We start from the raw sequence: 17742 nt of genomic DNA, 5'->3' as shown, positions 1-17742 counted from the left end.
AGTTATCAATTCTGCCTATGATATTGTGTGCTTTTCAACAGATCAGAAAGCGATAAAAGGACAGCCATGACCTTTAAAGCCAATATACATGTTTTGGTCAAGCTGATCTGGAAGTAATTCTGAACTGAAGAAGAAACAACTTAGAAACTGACTAGATTCCACATTATAAAGTGAAAACAAAAGGGCAGTCTTAATTGCTGTTCTGGTTTCAGCAAGAATAGAGTTAATTTTCTTCTTAACTGCTGACATATAACTGTGTTTTGGATTAATGATGAAAAGAATGTTGATATCACACTGATAGTTGTCGCTGAGCAACTAAGTCAAAGACTTTTCAGCTTCCCATGCTCTGCTGGGAGAGGAGGTATAGTGGAAGCTGGGAGGGAGCATAGCCAGGATACCTGACCCAAACTAAGAAAAAGGGATATTTCATAACGTATGACATCATGTTTGGCATATAAATTGAGGGGAGGTTGCTGGGGGGTATGCCTACTCCAGAACTGGCTGGGCACTACCAGGTAATGAGCAGTTGTGCTGTACATCACTTGTTTTGTATATTCTATTAATATTATCTTCCTTTTTGTTCTATTAGATGGTCTTTATCTCAAGACATTGAGTTTTACTGCTTTTTTGACTCTCCTCCCTATACCATGGGAGGGAGGGGGGGGTGGTGAACAAGCAGCTGCATAATGTTTCACTTGGTGCTGGGGTTAAACCATGACAGTTATCAATTCTGCCTATGATATTGTGTGCTTTTCCTCCATTTTCACACAACTGATCAGTTTGTAACAACTTGCATTCATGAGTGTCACTGAAATTTGCTGCAGAAAATGCAAGCGAGGAATCAATAAGGACAATGTGTGTGTGTGCTGGTTTATCTGTTTTTTTTAGTTTTGTATGCAAGATAATATTTAGGCACATTACTTGGGAAATGTAAAATAAATCACTGGCCATTGTTCAAAGTAGCTTTTTGGTTTTAAATTCTAGTCAGGAAAACAAATGATGTAAAAATAAATGAATATAGCTATTGCAGAAACAAAAATGGAATTGCATCTAAAAGTGCAAGAGTGAACTACTTTAACCCTTTCACCAGACAATACAGCAATAGACAGTATATTGCTTCTTTTTGTTTGAGAAGGCTGTTGGAATTTTACACTGAAATAGAAAATTATAAATTACACAGAATTAGTTTCTATGGTCACTATATATATACACACACAAACCAGCTGTGAAATAACTGGTTTAGAACATACAAATGAAAGCCTCACACAGATCAGCGCAGTGACAGTAACAATTAACATGCTCTGCTGCCAAAATTTGTATTAAAACCACTAAATACTTTTTAAATGCATGTACTGTAATTACATAGCAGCATGGGCTTTTCATTTACTTGAATTGTCTAAAAGGATTACAGCATTTCAAATATGCAAATTGTTCTGAAATGTTCAGTGTTATTCTTAATCTTGGTGAATGGGTTAAAAGGCAAGTGAATCACTTAACACAACAAGCTATGTGCACTTCAAATATTCTAGTGTTTCACCTGTAAGGTATTGTTTCAAGCAAACAAGACTTAACAGAACATATGGCAACTAAGTTGTAGCAATAAATATTTAAAATCTCTACCAATAGACATACTTTGTTTTAAACAATACAGAAAACAATTACCAATTAAAAAACATGTTGTAAAATGTTGAACACCCGAAATTCTTATTTAAATCGCTTCTGTAAGCTAAAACAACCAAAATAACATTTATAGGGTTTTTCAGTTTCAGAAGAAACATTAATTCATTCTTTTCTTTTCTTTTTACAAGGTGAAAAATGTATGAAAACTGCTAAATACTTTGGTCACACTAATCATCAAATAGTTGTCTCAAATACATTAGATTTGTGTATTCACTTTTTTATAAAACTATTCTTACAGCCATTTTAACTACAGTAACACTACTGTCATCATTACCTGGGTAGCATGATCTTATTTCACAGGCTACCCATTATTAAGAACAATACAATATAAACGTACGCAAAAATTATTGGTATTTCTCAATGTGCAATATTTTTACACTTAGGAATTTCTGTACAATGTCTTAAAATCTAGAATATAAATGTTGCTGGTCCTGATCCCTTGCAAAATTAGTGCAGAAGTGACTGGCTTCAACAGGGTCTAGATGAAATCCTCAAGAAACACTCAAACACCTGGATCTCAGTTCATTTTCTTCAGCCAAGGTAGCAGACATCACATATCATACAGGGCCATTAACAGACCCCTCTTCTAAATGGGTTTGTTCCTCAGTCCTAAGAGGTCAAAAAAAGGTTTAAGTATACAGGAAATAGGAAAGGTCCAAAACATATTTTGGTAGATGCAAAAAACCCCCCAAAAACCTAACAACCGCAGATCATGTGTAGCATGACCCGTGAGTCGAAGTGAGGAAACACAGGCTAATAACATGCTCATCCCACTTATTATCTGGAGTCCTTATTGCCTACTTAACCAAAGCACTTTAATTAACTGAGCACACCACTGAATACTGTTTTCTCTTTTATAACTGAGCTAAAAATGATCTCTAGAGATGTGATATTTCCCCAAGAGAATCAGTAATAAAAAGCGTGTTTCTGATACTTCTCCAAATCTAATTCTGTGAGACAAAATGTGATACCAGGAGTATTTAAGACAGCAGCTAAGACACAACAGGAAAAACAACAGTGTCTTTAAATAAGTACTTCAGTTACTAATCTAATCTTCAAACTGCCATTTCAAAAATACTTTTCACTCCAGAAGCATGAAAAATTCTGGAAATACGGAGGAAAAATGAGCAAACCTGGAAAAGTGAAAACAGTAACAGTACATACATTTCTAGATAAGAAGTTTAGTGTAAACATGAGCTCAGTTGCTCTGGACTAACAGAAATAAAGATCAAATCAGTTGTGCATTAGACCATTAAGAACTGCAAAGAACAAAGGCAAAAAAACTCAACTTCCCCTCAGTGTAAGTCTATTGAATACAATTGGAAATTCCCTTAAATAATATAAATACCACTTGGAACTACACATGAGAAAAGTTACCTGTAACTCCTGTTCTCTGATGGTGTACATCACAGAGAAGCCAGTCTTGGGTCCGTGCTCTACATGCACATGACCAGCAGGAGTCCCCTAGCTAAGTCTTTGGCTGCTAAGCGCTAAAAATACTTTTTTTTTTAAAAAAATATGTACACATTAGACAGAAGACAGACCACACTTGACAAAAGTAAACACTTTTTAGAGAAACCTGAAAGGTAAGAAACAAGTGCTGTGTGGATAGGAAGTTTGAGTCTGCAGAGCAGTAAGTCACTTCCTAACTGGAAAAAAGGCCATGATAGAACAGATTACTACTGCTGGCCACCAGCCAAAGACCTACCTAGGGGACTCCTCCCACTAGTCATATATGCATGGAGCCCCAAAAGCACAATTATGTTTATCTTCGTATTTATACTGCGCTTATTTGAGCATCTGCTGTGACAGCCACCTTTAGAGAAAGTACTGAACTTCACTGGCTTCAATAAAAAGTTTCTGGAGATTCCTGCAACTCAAAAGCAATCCAACAAACTGTTAGGTCCAAGATCCCTCTCCATTGGTTTAGAAAAGCACCTTTACTCAAAATGCAGTCATGCAGTCATGAAAAAATCCTTCCCTAAAATGTAATGCTTATCAGCATTAAAAATAGTCTTTATAAAGAACAGTTTCTGGTTTTCATGCTTTAACTAATCATACAGCTTTGTGGGTTTGTTTTTTTTTCTGATTAGAATCCACTCCTTGTCTAAAGTTATGCATAACAAAATTCTGGCTTACATGAAAAAAATAGCACTGTTTTACTGTAACATTCAGTACCATAGTGGTAAGATATGAACAAGTCTTAAAAAAAAATGTTTCTCTAATAACAGTTTAAATAACAGTCAAGAAACAGCAAGTTTTAAACATTAGAAAACTTTTTTTAGGCATTAGAACAACTAGCAGATACTAGTAAAATACATATTTTCAATTCAGATTTTCAGAATAATATTTTATAGTGCAAGGCCAAGTGACTCCTGGAATTGCTTTTTATTTAGCAAAATCCTTCTCTCCCTCAGCTCCCCAACAAGAAGGCAGCATGCACAGACTACCCAAGCTCTGCTCTTCAGGAAGAAGAGCAGACCCTACAGATTAACTCAGGGTTTAGTAAATACACAGTTAGCTTTTCCTTTTACAAGGGTTTTCTTTGAGATAGCACAGTTGTTCTGGGTACCTCTGAACTACATCTAAAACAGGAAATGGCAGCATACCATCCTTTTCCTTAACACCAAAAATCAAGCCTGATGGTCAACAAGCCATTAGTTCTCCTAGGAAACCAGCAAACTCTTCCCTGTATATTAAAGTACTTACAAATAGCTAAGTTCCAGAGCAAGGTTTTCACTGAATACTGTCTTCAAAGGTAGAAATATTCTCACCTACTTTAAGCCTTTGTTTTAGGCTTTTAAGATAAAACTGATTAGAAGTCTAGAAACTAGCTCAGATATGAAACACCTGCAGTAAGTATTTCTAACATTTGGTGATTATTGTCATTCTTCCTGCATTTGCTTTTGGTGAAGCTAGACTTCAGAGTTTGATTGTATAAGCTTCCACATCATTGTAGCTATAAAGTAAAAAATCCCAAACAAGTACTTCAACAGGAAATTGAACAGGAGAAATACTGTCAAATGTCATTTTTGAAGAAAGCAGTGCTGTCAATTTAAGAGAAACAAATTTATGCAAAAAAGCTTGTAGTTTGGTGGTGGACCCCTCAGAATCCAATCTTGAATCACTATTCCCTAAGACAGTACTAGTACCCAAGCTGCCAAAGAAAATAACTTCTTTCCTCCAATAAGCATGCTGAGTAATCCAGGCTGTTCCATATCTCAGGAAAGACTTAGCTTACGTGAATTTTCAGGACAAAGTCAAACTTACTCCCCTAATTTATTTTTTTAAATCATAATTTTTGTAAGTATGAATGCACTATTTTAACTTGATAATAGATCACAAAATAGAATGGAGATACATATAACAAGCCTGTAAGACAAATAATACAAGGCAAACATTGTTGACAACTCAGAGTCCTAGAATCAACAGAAAATAACACCTGTGAGAATTTTAATGCAATCACGTTTAGATTGAGCTAAACTCAGAGCTGAAAACTAACAGGAATTCATTGATCTCTTTAGATCAATCCTATTAGAAAAACATTCAAATAGCTATTTAGAGGATTGAAAGCATCCTTGAATGCAGTTACCTCTGTTCTGGACTACTGTTAGTAGGCTGCAGAGCTGAAGAAGCCTCTTCTGCAATCTCTGCATTCTCTTCTACTACATATTTACAAGAAGCATTCCGTGAGGGGGACAATTTTCCTTCCTCACTAAAAGAAAAAAAGGAAATAAATTTATGTTTACTTATAGGGAAATTTCAGGCCACATGGGAAAACTGGGAGATGGTCTGTAATTCACATGCAAATGGATTTTAAGTTATGACTGCAACATGAAGATCAAGCACATGGCTCTAGATTTTACAAACACCTAATAATGCATCAGTGCTCACGTCCGTTAAAACTTGACTGGATAACAGGACAGGAAACACAGTGATTACGAATAAGATCAGAAAGGAAATAAGGAATGTGTGCGATGCCTTAAGTGGTAACAATCACAGTCATAATCCACTACTATACATACCGATAGGATTTCAACACTCTGAAGCCAAAAGTATGCAAAAATGGAAGGAAGAAAGTGTAAAAGAAGTTCAAAATTTCCTCAGAAACTGGCATTAGTAAAGTCTGTCCATGAAACATAGCAGCAGAATCATTAACCCATCACTATCTTTATAAAACTCTCAAAGAACTCCACAGTGAACATTATGTGGTACTATGACTGCAGACTGATCTGTTTCATGAACTTCCTCCAAGAGACAAGACCAAACAATTTAGTGAAAAAGCAGTACACTAGCACTTTAAGACATTTCCATATAACCAGGCAGCCTAAGGGGTCATTAGCAATCAAATACTTGTGTTTGGTGGTAATCAAAGCTCTTCTGTCTAAACCACCTTCTCCCACCTCAGCAACGCAGTTATGAATGGATTAAACCACAAATTTCACCATATACATGCCACAGATACTTTATAAGGTAGCTCTGAAGTAGACAAACATCAATCTTACACCTCTGTGGAAACAGATCTCTTTATGCAAGACATCAGGAACATTTTAAAGCCACTTGGCAGAAAATACTTCTCTTCCTATTCTTACAGGGCTCCTTTCAATGGATCCTTTCAATTTTAATGGATCCTTCTCTTTCATCCCATACCTCCTCATACTCACAGAGCCTGTAAAAATATTGTCTGCAAAATGCATTGAAATCTCTCATCAAGATCCAGTTTTCCCCATGTGATCTCCCCATCTGATTTGCTCCTTGTATTAGAACTGGTGAGCTTATTTTCTTATTTTTAAAAGGGGTAGTCTCTGCTATCATTTTTTGCTTCTCATTCTCAATTTTTAACTAAAGTCAGAAACCACATTTTTATACTTTGCAGCTTTCAAAAATAAACTACTGTGCTTATGATGCTCTTCCTTCTCTCAACATTGACTTTAGCACCATCAATTTTCTATTGGCTGAAACCTACATAAAATTTAGGTCTGGAAGCATCCGCTTTGTCAGGTACACAGGCCAGAGTAGGACTTACTCTAGCTACTCAAATTGTCCTTTAATCTAGACTTTTTTCCCCAGCATTTTTTTTTAGATATTTCAGAGGAAATACTACTTTACTTTACTTTCCCATTTATTGTTTTGTTGTATTTAAAAGTTGGTTTAAACCATGCCATGTGAACTTGTGTCCTGGTTTGAGCCAGGATGAAGCCAATATTCCTGTTACTGATTTTTTTTTTCTTCTTTTTTTTTTTTTTTTTCTTCTCTTTAAAGCAGCACACTTGCTGAAACTAATAGCAAGTTTGCCATCTAGTGGATAATGTTGGAATGTTTACAGATATTGCCAAGAAAACAAGGACACTTCGCTCTGCTTGTTGAATCTATGGCTTTAAGACACTAAAGGAGCAGAAATCTCATATCCACAACCCTCCCGCAGGGAAGAGCAGACTAGACAGATGGCAAAATTGGCCACAGATATCCCATACATATGTATACCTAACAGCATAAACTCAGGAACAATGGAAGTTGAGCCTCTTTTGCTTCTCTTTTGCTTACAGCCAGCATCCAGGAGGACTCTGTCCTATCCATCACCGCTGATCCCTGGGCATGCACATTCCCTGACCCTCATAACTTTGCCCTCAGCTCCTTCGCTGTTATCTCTGGAAGTGATCTGGGACATTTTGGAACTGCTCACAGCTAAGGAGAGTGCTGTGGGAATTGCTGAGGGTGAAAGGAGGAGAGAGGGGTTTTAGCACATTCGTGAACACACTTGTATATATTTGTACATATTTTATCATTAGGATTTAAGCTGTCTAGTTTAGTTTTCAATCTGGAAAGTCTCTCTCCTTTCCCTATTTGTGTGGGAGGGGAAGGGGATCAAGTGCATTATTGTCACTTAAGACATCTAACTGCCAATCTTGGGTCAAACCATGACAGCTTGACTCAGTATGAGGCCATATACCTTTGTCAGAGCAGACTACTCTACATTTCAAGATGTGATTGGACAGAGTGCTAGATAATACAATTTGGGTCCCCCCTCCCACAAAAGGTTGGACCAATGATCTTCTGAGGTCCCTTCTGACCTGGGTGATTCTATGGTATTGCTTCCCTTTGCACCTCTGTCTTTTTAGTAAGACCTGAAGTCCTTACTCCACAGCTCAAGCAGGTAATGTAATTAAAACAGTCACAAACTGTCACCAAATGCTGCTTTCTTGTGTTAGCTTTTGCATCAGTATCAGAAGTTCCAGTGTGTGAACTAAAGAAGTTTAAGGAGAAATATAAATCTACCAAGGATAACTAAATCCAACTGTAAACATACAACACAATAAGAGTGCAGACCATATAAAATCATTCCCCCAAATAGAGAATAAACTGGCAAGCAGATGCATAATTTACTAAGTCAGTAAGACACTTAGGGCTCCATGCTACAAGTCTGCACTGAGTCACAATCCTCTAAATTGCTTCAGTTCAAAACCTCTAATAATGCCATTCGATATATAATCACTGTGCAGCAGTAACTCGTTCCTCCTTGGAAAACATCAGAAGTTAAGATGCCAAAAGAGATTAGTTATTCATTGCTTTGATAATCAAAAAGATGGAAGAAAGAGTGACTGAAAGCTGGCAAGCTTCAATTGCTGAACGACCCAAAATGAATAACACATATATTACTGCTAGTGGTACAAAGTAATATGAATTTGAAAGAAGGGCAGCGTAACACTGCAAAGTTTTTTCTACTGAAATGGACTGGGATCTTTTCAAGCAACTTTCAAGACATATGGACAATTTATTTTCAATAGTTAGAGCTAGAAGACACACGATACACAAACTTCAATTAATAAAGGGAAAATTATTTTTTAAGGTCAGACTACAGTCTCCATTTCCCTAAATAAAAATTTGATACTAAATAGTATATACAGTAGTATATACAAAACACTCATAATTCAATCTAAAATCACAAGATCTTAGTAGATGAGATCTCAGGTAAAAATGGAAATTTACTTTTTCCCATAAAAGGATGGTAACGATGATATACATAAGGTAGACTATAACCATATCAAACACTTTGCATTAGAAGATAAAAATTCCGGAGTGTGTTCCTCCTGTTATTGTAGAATTCTATGTCACCTGTAATCCAGAACGTATCTGACACCATCACCAACAATGATCACCCCAAATATCTGATGAGTTGCTCTCAAAAGCAGTGCCAGGTTGGCCTTCAACTTCTATCCTGCATCTTCTCCTGGATAAGAGGTATGACATTCCAATCCAAATTTAACAATTCCGTGCAAAATGTTAAAAGTTTAGCTTTGACATACAATTAACTATGTTGAAGGAATAACTGTACCAAAAAATACACAATAATGTACCTTGTGGTAAAAAGCTATTGAGTCAGTCTTCCACTAATCTTTCACTCAAACCAAGGCTTGATAAGAAAAGTTGTGTATTACAGTAACTAACTGGAAGAAAAATTTCTAAACAATTACTTCAGAAGGTTCCTAGTTAAAGCCTCAGGAATTACCACTTGCAAGTAACTCTGACACTGTTCCATCAACCATGCTTATTTTACCAGGGTGGGAAGACAAACAGGTATTCTCACCTTTTGAAAACAGCTGTTTCAGTTTTAGCATCTACAGTAAGGCTCAGTGTCTCCTTCATGCTGCCATTCATTATTGTTTCAGTTACCTTGTCTGCATTTTCTATGTCATCTTCTCCATCTGAGCTAGCCTCCATAGCAACACTTCCTGGGGCTAGAGATATACAGAAGTAGTACATGACTGGTTATGATTCTATTCCATGAGTAAGCATATGAGCCAATATAAACAGAATGACATCTTTGTAGTTTTGTACACTTAAAATTCTTCCTTACAGAGAAAGTCACTTTTCTGCAACCCCCACTATACACATATGTAGAGCATAAGTACTTCTTAGAGATGGCATAAGAAGTTCCATAATAGGATTTTCTTCATTATAAAAGCTACTTAATGATTTAGACTGACAATGCTTACTGCAGCAGGTTTGCCTGTACAAGCCCACACAATACCAACTTCAAAGTAAGTTTCCAAGTATAGACAAGCTTTTGGGAAGTCCAGTCTCCCTGGACTTCTCATCTGCACTTCTTGTTCTGCCTGTTAATAACAAACAAAATGCTAATTAGCACATTTTCATCCTTTAACCAGTTCAGACATGTAGAAGAAAGAATTAGTACATGCATAGCAAAGGTAACTTGGCAAGGAATGAGCAAGAAGGGGAAGTGTGAACTCTGTGAGGCTACTGTCCCATTGCCACATAGGAAGAGAGTAGAGTCTTCTACTCTTCTCTGACATCAGCTATGCGCTGACCAACATGAACTAAATGCTGGAACAGCTGAGGACTCTAACAGAATACACTTTTAATGACTTTCTGTTCGTGGTGTTTTTAGAGGCTACAGTAACACTGGCCCTTGTTGTAAATAGGAAATTCTTTGACAAGTCATTTTTATGACCTTGCAGAACAGCAGCAGAGCAGATGAGAGGTCTCTGGAAACCTACATTTTAAATTTCAGGGAGATCTCTCTCAGAACTCTTAAAATAAATCTGTTTGCATTTCTGAATTCAGCATACTTACTCTCTAGCTGTGTTGCAAGAGGAGTTACATTTGCACTCAATGGGTCAACTTGGTCTGTGTTTGTTTCCATTTCCACAGGAGAACTGCTTCTTTGAGAATCTTTTGAGCTTCAAACACAATGTAGAGAAGCTTTAGAAACCTTCCTGAATATCAGAATGTAATGTTCTTAAACCAGTATTTTTAGTTCTGTATCAAAGCTATGAGGCCTAGAATTCTACTGAAATAGAATGACAGTAAGTTTGTTCCTAGAAATTTTGGGAAGACATGCTAATCAAAAGCTTAGTCATGCAAAATCGATCAGAACTGAGTATATATGTTTGCTGGTCATTTTATTTTCACTTGTTTTATTTGATTACAAGTAGCAGAAGACATGACCCTGGTAAATAAAGCGTATAAGTATCACTGCCTCCTTGTAGCATTTCCAACATTTTAAACTGACTTTCTAAATGCACTCTGAAACCTTAAAGATGGTTATCTTCTGTGACTGCCAACACAATTCTCATCATTCTTGTGGGAAGTGATTTTGATGCTTAATCATATATGCAGTATGGCTACAAGTTTTTTATTCTGAAAAAACTCAAAAGACAAGTTTTGGCTACTTGAAATACTTCTCACCATTCATAATGTCTTTTCTATCCACTAATGTGGCAACTCCAAGCCTTCATTGTAATTTTTTCACAACACAGAGAAGTTTTGGATTCCCCCTCTCTGAAAGTGTTCAAGGGCAGGCTGGACAGGACTTTGAGCAACCTGGATTAGTGGAAGGTGTCCATGCCCATGGAAAGGGGGTTGGAACTACATGACCTGTAAGGTCCTTCCAACTGAAACCAGTCTAACATTTTCTAAACCCGCATCAACTTCTCAGGTATGCAAAAATACACTGTTTTATGTTGGAAAAATCATACTGCTATACCTGAAGCTTCTTACTGCCCAGATGGAAAATTGAGAGCTAGATGTATAAAACAAAGAGTCTCCTGACTAGAGAAAACAATTAGTTCTTGACTACTGGCCACCTCAAAATATACATCTATGTGATTAGGTACTTACACAAGAGAATTCAGTTATTTTTTTTATGTAGAGTTTAAGTCAAGAAATAAAAGTTATCTTGGACATTCTCTAAATAGTGCAGAACTGCCTAACCTAAGTACCACAGCTGTACAATCAAGCAATTAAAAAAACAAACACAACAAACAAAACACCAACAAACCACAATCTAAGCAAAAACCCCAAACCTATTTGGTTTATAACATCAATAAAACAGACTCATCTTACACATTTTATGACCTTCATGTTTAACAGCTCAAGTTCAACCTTTCACTGGCTTCAGTCTATGCTAAAAAAAAATTAAGGAAAAAAAAATCACAGCTCATATTCTAAAACAATGACAAACCAGAATCCACCAATTCTACAAAAGCCTGCTATAAGTTAGATCATACTGCTATAACACATACTATTACAACACACAGGGCCTTTTGGATACTATGCACTTTGGTATTCCACCAGAACACTACCAACACAGGCTTAGGTAGAAGGCTGACACTCCAAGAAAACCAAAAGGCAACTGCCATTGCATCTAGTAGTGAAGAACTTGTCCTGAAGCACTAACATACTTACCTTAAAGAGGATGGAAACTCTGAAAAGGAGGCCCAACCAGTTTCTTTTGCTGGCATAGGCTCTTCTGTACTCCACACATCAGACTCAGAATGCAGACTGGCAACATGTGCAGTCTCCATGGGTACATCTAAGTTAGCTGACCAATTTGGTGCTGAAAAATCAAGTTCATAGGAAGAAATATAAACATAAAGAACTTAAGTACACACATAGCCAACACACAGTCTCTACATGTGCATTCCAAAAAGAGCAGCATAATTCATAACTACAATTTGAAGCACATGCAGAAGAATCTTCTATATACTGCTTAAAAATGAACGCATTCTCTAGAAGTTATATTCTGCTAATAAGGCAGCATTTAAAAAACAGAGTATACTGCTAAAAAGCAATATAGCTTATCTGAAGAACAAAACCAATAAGCCACACCAGATCACAAGTATAATCCCACTTTATTCTTTAAACGGACATCAATATACCTTATCATTTTTCAAAACTGATTTCTATAATAATAAAAAAATATCTTAAGGAGTTTTCATCTCTTTTTCAGTTTCTTGTGCTCAATTTCTTGAACACAGAAAATGATCATGTCAACTTAGGAATGGCCAGACTCTAAATTTCTCATGCACTAACACCACTGCTAAGTTTCAGAAAAGTTTAAGGCCCTTTACAACGTAAAGTATTTATTGGAATTTAAAATTTCTTAGCAACTGTGACTTAACAGCATCTAATTTAGGATAGGTCAAAATACTTCACCTACCCAATGGAAACATGTTTTTCATTAACACTTACATACAAAAAAACAGGCTGAAAAGGAAGCTCTGACTAGCAATTAGAAATTCCAACCCAGGCAGAAATGGGAGGAGACCCACATGGATCAAAACTTGTTTGACACACAGATGCCAACGACACCAATCTGACAAAAGAAAAGAAAACCCTTAACTTATCCTTCTATTTTAATTTAATTCCTTACAGTCTAGATAAATACAGGGCTTTTACCTACAGATATTGCCAGTTTAACTAAAGCCAGTTTAGTCTACTTTGACTTGAGTGTGAAAACTTAAGCTAATTACATCAGTTAGGTTTCCACATTAAGAGTCTAGTGATGTTCATTGTTTTTTCACACATGAAACCAGAACAACGCAAATTCATTTGGCTTCTGTCTTTTAAAAGAGCACTGTTAGATGAAAATCTGATCTGAAAAGCTTCCAGTAAAAGTAATTGTATTTTAGGTTTGAATATTAAGAACTTATTGTTTTGCAAGCATTCAAGATGCATAAGTTATTACATTTCATCCTTTCCTTCCTGATTCCTCCTCCTTTTGTTCCTCTTGAAGAGCAGAAAAGAATTTTTGAGAGATTAAGTAACTTGACTCAAAATACATAAGGAATTCAAAGTTCCCAACATTTGCATATTGGGAAAGATTAAGCTAGTTGGAATAAAAACAGTAAACAAGGAAAACTCCTATAAAATAAGACTGTTAGATCTAACACTTTCCTATAACTCAGCTGGAAAAAAACTACGTACGTTCAGTTAAGTCTACTTCCATTTTGTCCTCTGTATTGGTGTGTGATTCAAACAAGTCTTGTTTTGTTCCATCCTCCTCTTCAGAATCTGTACTTTCTTCACTGTCTGTACTGCCCGAACTTCAATTACAAAGAGATAGTTTACATTCTGTGTTTAGTATCAGACCCAGTGCACAATTAAATTCTAGACATTTTGAGGCTAAAGTGAATTACAACAGCTGTAATTTCTGATACATTAGCTGAGGTATAATTTGTTAGCTGTTAGCATTCCTCTCATTACTCCTACCACACAAAAGGGAACAGAAAAGGAAAGTCAGGAATAAGATCTATGTACAGAGACTGCTAGTCAATTTGGTGTCTTTACATTAAATGAAATATCTGAAATACAAAACTCTCTTCAACATCAATCTATCAAAACAGAATTTATTACATTTAAATCTCCCTAACTGTATTCCAGTTCATCCTCTTCAATTATATTCATACTTTAAATCCTGTGGGTATCTTACCCTTCCTAGTAAACGCAACTAGCACAAAAAAGCAATGCGAGAAGGTAAGGATGCCTCTGAAACACACCCAATTACATAACCACATCATCGTTAGACAGAATAATTGATTTTGTACAGATGGTATTAGCAAGGTTGCAAGGGAAGAAGAGATCAGGTTTGTGACTCAAGCCATAAGAAGGTAAAAAATCCAAGGCTACCCTGGGACAGAATTCAGTAGATATTAAGGGAAGCTGCACAACCCTCAGTTTTGGGCACCAGCTGCTTTATCCCCTAAATGTAGCTTCCTACAGAGTGTTGTCCACACCAGTGCAGGTATTCTAAGGAGGATAGCCAGGTCTACAGAGGAGTGGAGCTGGACTGCCTTATCCAATGGCTGAACAAGATTAAAAGAAGAGGGAAAGAATAAACAGCAGGAAAAAAGAAACAATTTACAGAAGTGCAGGAAGCTGAACAGGCAGCTGTTTCCATCTTCTGCAAATCATGGCTCTAAGACTAAAGCCACCTCTCTAAACATTTCTTCAAAGAATGAAAATATCTAGTTATACTGGACAGCCTGTACTAACAATCAGCCTGAACCAAAATACATGCTCATTACTGAGGGCTCATTATATTATTTGGATGAAAAGCACATTTTTTTTACCTGGAACGCCTCTGGGACTCTGGTGCAAATGAAATATGTTTTTCTTCCCAAATGTCCTCTTCATCAGAACCACCATCATCAAACTGCTGTATCCGCTCCTTACAGCATGCCTCAAACAAAGCTATGTTGCCCTAAATACAAGAAAAGAAAATAAATCTGTATGATTCATCATGTTACTTACATTACTAATTATTCTGGAAATATATGTCAATATTCTGAAGAATCTTAAACCAGTGGGGAAAGACATTTCTCTAAAATAAGCAGAAAACCAGAATAAAGTTAACAACTTAAAGCTTGTCAAGAAAATACTCAGTGGTGCTTGTTTTACCCATCTAATAACAAGTTGAGTGGACCATAAAAAAACAGCTAAGAGTTCACATCATGATTAAGAACAACATGCAGAAATGACACTGAAGAGCTCTTCTGATAACCAGGCCAGCAAATATTGCAGCTTTATTTAGTGTACTGGGGTTCACTTCAACTCAACTGCCAAACATCTAGGGTTAAAGCCTCCGCCTTCCACAAATAGCTTCTACCCATAAATCGCAAGTATAAAAGTAGCCACAAAGCAGATCAAAGCCTGTTCTTAAACCTGACCATAAAAATAAGAAGTAATTCTGTTTAATATTGATCCCAGAGAACACAAGTGTCTTCCAATCTGAAAATCTCATGATACAGGAACAAGGTAGGGTAGTTATATTCCAAAGATTACACAAAGGAGCAAATAAAAGCCACCACCAAAACTCTGAGGTCACACGAAAGTTTAAAAAGACAGTGATTTTCCCGATAGTACTTACACTTTCATTTGTATTGAGTGTAAAGTTGATGTCTGAGACCCGATCAAAAGAAACACTACAAAAAGCAAAACAAGATGTTGCATTATAAGATGAAGACATTTAATTTTCTCTTAGTTTTCTCTGAAAATCTAATATTGAGGGCAAAGTGGTTTTCAATACAGAATAGTCAAATTCCACATTGAGGATGCCTGTCATTTTTCTAACTGTGAAATATTTTAAACAAAAACACTAAACAATGTCATCTCTACCCTATAGTTAGATGTGAAGATGCAACAAGCCTAAGAAAGCATAACTGAAATCATATATTAAAATATCAAAGACTGTTACACACTGGAATAAAAAGCAGGCCTAAAAATTGCCTAGTCTGACTATGATTATCCATTATATAGCTCAAAATCCTCCAAAGATCTGTGTAAGCAGTTCTTTTATCTTTTAACTGATTTCACCACTCTAAAAGACCTTCTCAATAGGAAGACAAAGTGAAAAATGTTAATATCAACTTCTGCTTTCTAGAGAAAAATAGTATCTATTTTTATGAACCAATCACTCCAGTTGTTTTTTTTTCCAAATCAAACATTAAATACTACAGTTTTCACCTCTTCACATATTAAGCTACTGAGCAGTTTCACTAAAGTAATTACAAACATGTCTTAGACTAAAAATAATATTAGGCAGAGTAAATTTCTAGAGGAAGCAATTGAAACAGAGCAGGAAAAAATGGGAAATACTACCAGAGTTTTCAGAAGAGTTAATGAATTCTCTAGCTACATACAGCAGTGCATTCAGCATGTACTACACTCTTCCCCTAATACTCATTGCATTACAAAGTATGGAACAGGGTAAGTAGCCTAAAGGAACTGAATTTTAAGTGCGACTGAGTTGCTGGGCAAGTTATCATCTGAATTACTATAGAATATTACGCAGGTAATTTAAGCTGTAATTGATTCTTGCACAAAAGGCATAACTTCAATACAATTTTATCTATAGCTTAATTCAACTCATAAATACATTAGTGTACCTATCACCAATCTTAAGAGACATGCTAAGACTAACACCATATGCTACCAAATGCATTTAAAGGAATAAAGTAATTCCAATTCTTATCCTTGTCAAAATCCACTTGCTCCTAACAAAGTTACAGTACCCCAGGTTGCTTCCTCTCCCATCATATCTTAATCGCAAGAGATTAGGTGGTGTAAAAAGACAGTAATACTTCTTAGATGGCGCATGCAAGCTTCAGCCAATCATCACCTACTAAACATGTCTTAGAGAAGAACACTGAGACATTTTATTGTATATTACCCTTCTAGAAACCATCTTCAAGTAATGCTTTTTTTTTTTTTTACCCTTATCTGCATGTTTTTATTCCAAACCATGAATTCTTACAAAAATCAAGATCAGCTCTATTTTCAGCAAGAGCTCCCATTCCTTCCATTTCCCACTACAGCATCAGTTTACTTAAAACTGAAGAAAGAGATCAGGTTTTGGGGGGGGTTTTGTTTGTTTGGATTTTTTTACCTGACCAAGATGGTTATAATTTCTTCATCACTTACTCTATTGGTAGAAATCAGTCTTAACTGCCACGACCCTGAAAACACAGATAGATTTACAACACCCTTTCTTTACCGTTCCCTACAGAAAAGTATGCTCGCTGGTATGTTGTTCCTGTTATCTTCTCTAGGAAAACGTAAAAGTGGAGCTATTAATCTGGTCAGGTACACAGATTCAGCAGAGAAAAAAAATAATCACTTTGAGGCTTGGAAAAAGTGCCTCCAAAAATTCCAAGACATAGGACAGGCACAGGTTTCAAAAGCATACTTATAATTTGGTTGTTTAGTAGCAAGCTCTGGGTTCTCATGTTGATACAACCAGGAGATTAGAAACGGAAGGAAGATAAGCTGTTGCTTTCCTCTTTAAACTGTTCAGAAAGGCTTCTACCAAGGTACACATATGGTACAAAAAGACAGGACTGACTGGCAACTGCCTTATGTAAGTAAAGGCTTGTATTAGAATCCGCAAAAACACAGACAAATACACCATAAGAAATGCAACTCCTAAGATTATATTCAAAGCCAGTATAATGTTATACTCACTTGCCAATGTCATCTTGATCAGCAAACTTCTCATCGTTGAAGCCGAACTGGTCAATAAAATTGGACGTCATTTGTTGCATCTGATAATCAGAAAAGGCCTGGCAACCCCAGGACCAACGACAGTGATATAATGATTCTAATAATACTCTAAATCCTATTTGCCCATTTTGCTCCAAAGAAATAAAGATGTCTCTAACGTAAGCATAAAGGACAGGAAAACCACACATCTACTTACATTTACTGACTTGAAAACCAGTCTAATAGCAGATCTCAATAAGAAAGTTGGATCTCTAGTTTAAC

At 36.3% G+C, this 17742-nt stretch overlaps 1 protein-coding gene across 1 annotated transcript in view; it reads right to left on the bottom strand.

Moving 5' to 3' along the window:
• Positions 1-1798: 1798 nt before the first annotated feature.
• The window catches only part of PPP6R3 (protein phosphatase 6, regulatory subunit 3), a 48444-nt gene continuing 32500 nt past the window's right edge, over positions 1799-17742 (bottom strand). The window contains exons 15-23 of the mRNA XM_009996430.1: positions 17443-17540; positions 15350-15404; positions 14553-14683; positions 13408-13526; positions 11887-12037; positions 10273-10379; positions 9266-9416; positions 5273-5395; positions 1799-2289 (exon numbers count right to left, since the gene is read on the bottom strand). Of these exons, the coding sequence (XP_009994732.1) occupies positions 2238-2289; positions 5273-5395; positions 9266-9416; positions 10273-10379; positions 11887-12037; positions 13408-13526; positions 14553-14683; positions 15350-15404; positions 17443-17540 (987 nt within the window). The 3' untranslated portion in view covers positions 1799-2237. The remainder of the gene's footprint in view (positions 2290-5272; positions 5396-9265; positions 9417-10272; positions 10380-11886; positions 12038-13407; positions 13527-14552; positions 14684-15349; positions 15405-17442; positions 17541-17742) is intronic.

Source organism: Chaetura pelagica, unplaced genomic scaffold (assembly GCF_000747805.2).
Source record: "Chaetura pelagica isolate M959 unplaced genomic scaffold, ChaPel_1.0 scaffold74, whole genome shotgun sequence".
NCBI classification, from domain to species: Eukaryota; Metazoa; Chordata; class Aves; order Apodiformes; family Apodidae; genus Chaetura; species Chaetura pelagica.
Note: the sequence above shows the minus strand (reverse complement) of the source record. Positions and strands in the feature narration are given on the sequence as shown.